The 8,402-nt window shown below is 53.6% G+C and overlaps 1 protein-coding gene across 1 annotated transcript; it reads right to left on the bottom strand.

The window, feature by feature from the left end:
* Positions 1-6,971: 6,971 nt before the first annotated feature.
* NANOS1 (nanos C2HC-type zinc finger 1) lies at positions 6,972-8,135 on the bottom strand. The gene is made up of 2 exons (XM_062635321.1): positions 8,102-8,135; positions 6,972-8,052 (listed from the first exon to the last, which is right to left on the bottom strand). The coding sequence occupies exon 2, from the start codon at positions 8,001-8,003 to the stop codon at positions 7,212-7,214; it is 792 nt and encodes a 263-aa protein (XP_062491305.1). The 5' UTR covers positions 8,004-8,052; positions 8,102-8,135; the 3' UTR covers positions 6,972-7,211.
* Positions 8,136-8,402: the final 267 nt, after the last annotated feature.

The raw sequence follows: 8,402 nt of genomic DNA on the forward strand, positions 1-8,402 counted from the left end.
GCTGCTGCAGCGTCTTGACTTCTTAGCAACTTCCTGCAAGGTACGTTACGGCAAAACTCTTTCCTGTCCATGTACCTATTTCTGCACTAGATGGAGAACACTGGAATACCTGAGATAGTTTATTCATTCCTGAGAAACCTGCTTTAATTCTAATGGGTGTGAACAGAAGTTGTAATGCTTTTTGTGTCCTATCATTGCTCTCCTCCGAGTTAGCCAGGACCAGTAGGTTTCTCAGGGAGAACTTGCTCAGATGTTTGTGCCTTTAGAGCCTGTTACAGCATTGCTTGTTGAGTCACAGAATTCCTTCAGAAGAGTGGTGGTTTCTAAGCAAAAAAAAAACCTGTGGGTTTTGCTTACCACAGAGTTCCTATAAGGGATGGAACTAGAGAGCAGCAGCTATCCAGTAACAGAAAATACCTATGGGCTTTGGAGCACTTCGTGCTGCTGCTGTTCAGCAGCCTTTTGCTGTCCTTATATTCTGTGTAAGGGATCACAGAATCATGCCTGCTAAAGGGGACCCAGAAGCTTACATCCCCTCTGGCTGTGATATGATTGTTACTCAGAACACTGTTTTTTCTACTGTGGTCTTGAAGACCTTCAGGGCTGCAGAGGGCACAGCCTGTCCAGGCAATGTTTTCCAGTGTGTGGCTGCTCCTAGGCTGAAAAAACAGAATCCCAGAATGGTTTGAGTTGGAAGGGACCTTAAAGCTCACCCAGTTCCAACCCCTGCCACAGGCAGGGACACCTTCCACTAGAGCAGCTTGCTCCAAGCCCCTGTGTCCAACCTGGCCTTGAACACTGCCAGGGATGGGGCAGCCACAGCTTCTCTGGGCACCCTGTGCCAGCGCCTCAGCACCTTCACAGGGAAGAGCTTCTGCCTAAGAGCTCATCTCAGTCTCCCCTCTGGCAGGTTAAAGCCATTCCCCTTGGCCTGTTCCTACAGGCCCTTGTCCAAAGACCCTCTCCAGGTTTCCTGCAGCCCCTTTAGGCACTGGAGCTGCTCTAAGGTCTCCCCTTCAGGAGCCTTCTCTTCTCCAGGCTGAACCAACCCAGCTCTCTCTGCCTGGCTCCACAGGAGATGTGTTCCATCCCTCATCATTTTTGCATTATTTAAAAAGCTTAACCCTCCCTTCAGCTTTTACCTGGTATCTCACCCTCCTGCCTAGGCACTGCTGTGTGAAGTCTTGAATTTTCCTGGTAGCTTCCTGGTTGGCTGCTGTTGGGACTCCCCCAGGCCTTCCCTTCCCCAAGCTGACCAAACCTCTTCCCTCAGCATTTCCTCCCAGGCAGCTGCTCCAGCCCCTTACCCCAGTCTAGCATAGCCAGACCTACTTCCTTGACAGTGCAGGACTCTGCCCCTTCTCCTTGTGGAATCTCATCAGGTTCCTGCCCCTCTCTGCCCCAAGGGTCCTGACTGGTCCTGCAGCTTTGGGTGTCATCCACAAACCTGTGATGCTGCCTCCACGTCCTTGAGAAGATACTGGTTCAGGTGTCAGGACACCCCATTCCAGGAGCAGTCCAGCCATTGACCCTGACCCTCAACACCCAACCATTTGTCCTGCCCACCTTGCTGCCTAAGCTGTAACAGCTTAGCTTGGATGCAAGAATATTGTGTGAGTGTTGAAGGCCTTGCTAGAGTTGAGGTGATGAATGTCCACTGCTCCTTCCCTTGTCCACAGAGCTGTTTTGTTGAAGGCAGGTGAATCAGTCATGGTTTGCCCTCTGTAACTCCATGCTGACTGTTCCCAGTTGCCCTCTCCAAAACCATGCTCTGACAGTTTCCTTCATGATTGTCCCAGGGAACTGAAACAATCTCATCTGGCCTGTAGCTTCTCAGATGTCCTTTTGACCACTTTTGAGCATGGGCACATTTCCCTTTCTCCAGTCACCATAGGGATGTAAAGAGTGATAATACCTCCAGTTACAGATCTAATCTTACCCATTTGGACATGGGAATGAACATTAGTGATCATTGCACCAGCTAAAGTTCTGTTCCCAAATCTCTGTTCTTAACTTCTGTCACTTGTGATAACGGTGCCAGGATGATGTAGAACACTCAAGAGATGGGCAGCTTGAGGAAAGACCTGCCAGGTGTGACCTTCACAGACATGCTCAGTGTGCTTATTCTTTTGCTTGATCATTTCAGACAGAACACTAACCACAGGGATCAAACCCAACAGCTAAAACCCCCATCTACTGCTACAATTACACATGAGCATAGTTTGGTTACCTGAAAATGTTGAAGTCAAATGATTGTTGTGATTGATTCATGTTCAGTGAACCTTACAAGAATACAAGCACCGCAGGCTCTATGCAGAAGGCAGAACTTCAGGCTGCTACTGGCTAAAAGAAAGCAAATACTGCTTCATTAAAACAGGTCTCCAAGAGCAGAGCAATGCAGGTGACCAGGTATGAACAGTTCAGTGTCTTTCCTGCTCCAGGAGCTACCTAGAGGCTGGGCCTCTGGTGGTGGGCTGGGCTGGGGACTCATCCGAAGTATGGCACAGGTATTTTGATGCATCCTGTAGGAGCTTTGATTATGTGACACAGGCATTTTAATAATGCCACCCAGAAGTGGCCTGTGTGAACCTTTGGAGTTCAGCAAGGCCAAGTGCAGGGTCCTGCATCTGGGTTAAGGCAATCCCAAGGAAAAACACAGGCTGGGGGAGACTGGATGGAACAACCCTAAGGAAAAGGACTTGGGGATGTTGGGAGAGGAAGAGCTCCCCATGACCCCACTTCAGTGTGCACTTGAGCCCAGACCCCCCCCACCATACACTGGGCAGCACCCCTCTGCTGTGCTCTGGGGAGACTCCCCCTGCATCCTGATTCAGCTCTGGGGCAACAGCACAAGAGGGATGTGGAGCTGTACCGAGGCCAGAGGAGGCCATGGAGATGCTGCGAGGGCTGGAGCAGCTCTGCTCTGGAGCCAGGCTGAGAGAGCTGGGCTGGGTCAGCCTGGAGAAGAGAAGGCTCCTGAAGGGGAGACCTGAGAGCAGCTCCAGTGCCTAAAGGGGCTGCAGGAAACCTGGAGAGGGGCTTGGGACAAGGGCCTGTAGGGACAGGCCAAGGGGAATGGCTTTAACCTGCCAGAGGGGAGACTGAGATGAGCTCTTGGGCAGAAGCTCTTCCCTGTGAGGGTGCTGAGGCGCTGGCACAGGGTGCCCAGAGAAGCTGTGGCTGCCCCATCCCTGGCAGTGTTCAAGGCCAGGTTGGACACAGGGGCTTGGAGCAAGCTGCTCTAGTGGGAGGTGTCCCTGCCTGTGGCAGGGGTTGGAACTGGATGAACTTTAAGGTCCCTTCCAACACAAACCAGTCTGGGATTCTGTGATTTCCAGAATTCCTTTGTTCTAAAAGAAATAAATTAAAACCCCCCACAATATTGAGAACTGCAGGGCAACAAATGAAGTGGTTCCGCTCCAGCCCGGGCACAGCCACAACTGCATCTTGGGACTCCATCACCCAGACCTTGGAGGGATCAGGAGCACACTGTGCAGCTGCAGTGCAGGTGGGCAGGGGACAGCAGGAGGCCTTCTCAAACAGGAATTCTCTAAGTCTTGCTTTGTTGTAGAAGTGATTCATCGTTGTTTTAATATCCATGGGCTGCTGCCATTGACAGGAGCTGCTACATGACAGTAAGTTTCCCTTCCATAACTAAATGGTGCTGTTCAGTGGTGTAAGGCTACAAAGTGAAGGGTTTTGGTCAGTGAAACACACAATTCCCAATTTAGCCGTGATTCAGAGACTGGTGCCCACCTGGGTGTTTCACCACAGGGCTGCAGGAAACAGGCACGCAAATGGCATAACAACACCCCCTGATTCTTCCTATTTGACCACAGCAGGACCAGCTAGAACTGAAATGTCCTGCGCTTTGTCTTGTCCTCCTCTTAAAAAGAATTGTTAATGCATTTAATTATGGTAGGATGGAGATTCCATGAGCTAAGCAACATCACCCCTCCTGCCATTTAAGCTTCCTTAGTCGTTTCACTCTTGGGCAGGAGGAAGATCTACTGCCTTCCAACAGCTTTTTCTATGTATTTAGTGCATCAATTCTGTTTTGTTCCAGCAACAGGCACATCAGAAGGAATCCTCTTGCTCCCCATGTGATGGGTCTCAAACTACCTCAAGTAAATATTAACCTGTATATTCGGTGGGTCAAACTGGCGCATCCATAGAAAAAAGACACTTCAGAACCACTGTGGTTTAGTCCCATGGCAAAGCAGCAAGCACAGGGCCTCTGGTCAGGAGATGATGAGCAAACCCTGTCCAAACAGCATTTCCACTCCAGATGGCTCCAGACTTACCTGACTTCAGCTGATAAGAGTTATTTATGCAGCTGAAATTAGTTTTTCATTAGAAGTAGCTTGCTTGTTGCCAAGACTAGGGTCAGCTGAGGGTGACTATAGGCTGTCCAACAGTCTGTTCACTCCTTTTATCAGAATATCACTGTGGAAAACCCCATCCCTTACATGCTTAGTAGCATTTCCCTCTAACACAGGGATTCTCTGAAGATAAAGTATTTGATGTAAACCAGTGGCCATAATACTTTGATTTGCAGATACACATAGAATAAATAAAAACAACATCTGGTTTTCTTAGACCTCTTTAGTGGAGCATAAACAGCTCCAACCCAGGCTGCTTTCACATTAATCTATTTGCTACTCCTAGGACTTAAATTACTAACGTGAATGGTTTCCAGTATTAAAGAAATGAAAGTAACATGGTAAGCACCATCTATTGTAATAAGCTTTGCAGAGTGACCAAGAACAAGCATGTTTCTGCTCACTTGGTGCCACAAGGAGTGTGCTGGTGCACAGGAAATCACAGCTGCTTACTCTTAAAACAACCCAAAACACCCTTAAAGGCTTGGTCTTTACAAGATGACTTAGGAAACTTTAAAGGGCAAAATACCCTGATGAATGATCACATAAAGGACCTCAAGAGCCCTGTTCTCAGGCTGCCTTTTGCCAGATCTGCATGTTGTCATTTCCTTTCTAGAATAGTTTGAGCTTTCCCTGGAACCCCAACTGGTCTTTTCAAGTTGCCACCTTACCTGTTAAGCCTTTGATCAGATGCCCAATGCTATGCAGCCACTGCGATGGGCAGCTCAGCCATCCCACAGCAAGGCTGTGAGTACAGAGGTAGGAGGAGAGAACAGGCATCAGCAAAGGCCATCAATACAACAGTTTGATACAGGCAGAGGGAGGAAACAGGCGCTGCAAGAGGTCAGAGCCGTCCAAAGCAGGGGATCTTCTGGTATCTCAATGAACTTCCAGGTGTTACTACACAGTTAAAGTACAGAGCAGAGGAGGGCTGGCTACATCACACACACCGCGAGGAGCACCTCGGATCCAGCCCTGCCAGAATCACCCCTCAGAAAACACCCGACACAGATTGTCTCACATCTTTCTTGCTTTTGTGTCCAGTAACAGTTAATGGCATTAAAATGTATATACTGATCTTCAGACTTCCCACAAGAAGGTAACAAAACTACACAGGAAAACTCTTGCCATAGCATCACTCTTGAGCTTGATTCTAACAGCTGGTGGTACAGATTAAACCTAGGAGGACCAAGCAGCACAAACACAAATGCATCTAACAGAAGAGCCAGTGGTGTGTGACCATAGAGCAAGAGACAACACAAAGCTATTTCACAGGAGGAGGGTCAGCTGGGAAGTGTCATTTAATGCAACCGCCTTGCATTCGTTAATTAGACCTGACACCATCTTTGGAGCCATTTGATGAAGAGAACATTTCCACACAAAACTAGTTTCTCCCTCTCATCCACTGTGATTCAACAACACTGGTGAATAATGAACTGTGGGCCCCTGCCCCATCTCCCACCCCACTGAGCAGCTTATCTAAAGGAGTCCACGTCACCCCTCATTCTCCCAGCTCCCTCTGCCAGGACCTGTCTCCCTTCTCACCCTCTTGGTTATGCCCCTGCAGACCCTGCACAATGCTCTCTTCACCTCTCTGTTTTCAGCAGGGCAGCCCCCCTAGCCCCAGCACTCCTCCATGCCCCACTGCTAAAGCCAACTACAGCATAACCCACTTTGTGCTGGGCACTCAGGCACCAGCCTTCCAGCTTTGGAGGGCTCCTAAGCAAACCACAAGCCTGCTGCTGCTCCCTGTCCTGCCTCTGGCTCACAATAAAAGCAATTTCTGATCTCTCAAGGGTCAGAAGCAATGCAGCCCTGTCTGGTACTTGTTACCAAGGAGCTGCCACCACCCGGGGTCCAGGTCTCCAGCTTCCATCTCATGTTTTGTATAGTCTATGTAGCAGTAAGGATATCTGTTTACCACACAGGTAGATCCTTTGCACCTTGCAATGAGTTAACGCCACATTCTCTCAGCTCTGAAAACATGCAACCTCCCTTTCCCCAGCTCTCCTACAGGCACAGCCTTCTGCTTCACCTGGGTCTCCTCTCCAAAGGCTTCCCATCGCCTCCCTGCTCTCCTCCACAAACAAGCTGCGTCAAAGCTCAGTCCCTGCCATGCTTAATGCCCTTCCTTCGGCAGAGAGGACTCAGACTGCCCCTCAGCCCACAGTCATTACACTTCCAAACACCACTTCGATGCTTCCTCCCCTCAAGCCGCACACCAGACACAGGGATTCACGAGTGTGACGGCTTAAGGGGTGCTGCGGGGCTCGGCGCTGCTCTCCCACCGTGCCAGGGGGTCTGTGCCCATTTCGGGAAGGAAACGGGGTGTTTCATTAGCGAGCGCAGGTTTGATGACGATTGGCTTCCCGGTGTTTAAGATCGGCAAAGGGAACCGCTCGGTTGCTCGCTTCCAGACCCGAAGGGTGTTGTACCCCACTACACACCCGGCTATTAGCAGGCATCGCGACAGCTCTCCCTCCTTCCCTCTCCTCCCGTCCCAACGGCGCGGCACGGAACGGACCCCCGACGGCACAGAGCAGTTCGGGACGGGGGCTCCCTTCTCCCTTGGATCCCCCCGTAACTCCGTTTCCGTAAAAATCACATATATATATATTTTTTTTCTTACAATAACCAAACACAGTGCGTCTACGCTGCGCGATCCCCGCGGCCCCGCGCCGGGCTCCGCACCGACCAGCGCGCACCGACCCCGGCCCGGCCTTCAATACACCGACGTGTGAGGTGGTGTGTGTGTGTGTGGGGGGGAAGACTCCAAAGACCAAAACCCCAATGGGCAGGAGCGGGAGGCGGCCGTCGGGGTCCCGGCACCTAACGGCCCTTCTTGCCCAGCGCGGTCCGGGCGTGTTTGAGCTGCCGGGCCGCCTGCATTTTGGAGAGGGGACAGTACTTGATGGTGTGGGCATTGTCGCCGCTGGCGCCGCAGAGGGGGCAGGTGTAGCGGCGCAGCACCGGGCACAGGACGCGGCCGTCGGGTCCCTTGAGGATATGGGTGGTGTAGAGAGCCACGGCCTCCTTGTTGTTCCGGCAGAAGACGCAGACCTGCAGCTCGGGCTTGAGCAGGCGAGAGGCGGCCCGCGGGTGCGCCGGCAGCCGCCCCGCTACCACTACACCGCCCCACGCGTGGCCGGAGCCCTCCCGGACCGGCAGCTCCCCCGAGCAGTCCAACACCACAGCGGCGGGACCGCCGCGACCGGGGAACGGGCTGAAGTCGGCGAAGCGCTCCTCCAGCAGCCCCTCGCTGTGGTGGTGATGATGGTGGTGGTGGTGGTGATGATGCCCGCACAGGTCCAGGTCGTGCAAGTCCAGCGCGCCCTCGAAGTACGGCCCCGCCGCTTCTTCCTCCTCTTCCTCTTCTTCTTCCTCCTCCTCCGCCGGCGGCACAGCAGCCGCCACCACCACCGAGGGCGGCTCGGCGCCGAAGCCCTTACCGGGACGCACGGCTTTCGTGATGAGCGTGGCCAGCCCCAGGTAATCGTTCCAGGAGTTGAACACGTTCCCGCAGGCGCTGTGGCTCCGGCCGCCGTAGCGGGCGCCCGGCAGGCACTCCACGGCCGGGAGGTGCCGGTGCTGCTCCAGCTTGCCGCCGGGGAAAGCCTCCATGTGGGTACGGCCGCACGGGAGCTCCCGCTCCCCCGAGGGCCCTGCGGGGCTGCGCTGGGGAACCCGTCCGTACCCCGGCACCGCGGCTGAGCGCTGACCCCCCCCTGCCCGGCCCCGCTCCGCGCCCTCCTCCGCCGCCTCTGCGGGCGCGCGGCCGCGCAACGCGCCTCAAATAGGGGGTGGTGGCTGGAGGGAGAGGGGGGGGGGAGAGGGCGGGGTGGGCCCCGCGCTCCTATTGGCAGCTGGTCAGCGGCTCCTCACGCTCATTGGCTGGAAGGAGGAGGGGCGGGGTTTGTTGTGGTGGCGGGGGGGCCGCGGTGGAGGCGCAGGTGTGGAGGCACGTGAGGGCGGGGCCGGATGGAGGGCGGGAACGGGGCGGGCGCGCGGAGCCGCCTCAGC

Source organism: Pezoporus occidentalis, unplaced genomic scaffold (genome assembly GCF_034315485.1).
Source record: "Pezoporus occidentalis ecotype Australia unplaced genomic scaffold, CSIRO_AGI_Poc_V1 ctg45, whole genome shotgun sequence".
In the NCBI taxonomy this organism is placed as follows: domain Eukaryota; kingdom Metazoa; phylum Chordata; class Aves; order Psittaciformes; family Psittacidae; genus Pezoporus; species Pezoporus occidentalis.

Excerpts from the sequence above, each read along its gene's own strand:
- NANOS1 (XM_062635321.1), bottom strand. The coding sequence starts at position 8,003 with ATGGAGGCTTTCCCCGGCGGCAAGCTGGAGCAGCACCGGCACCTCCCG.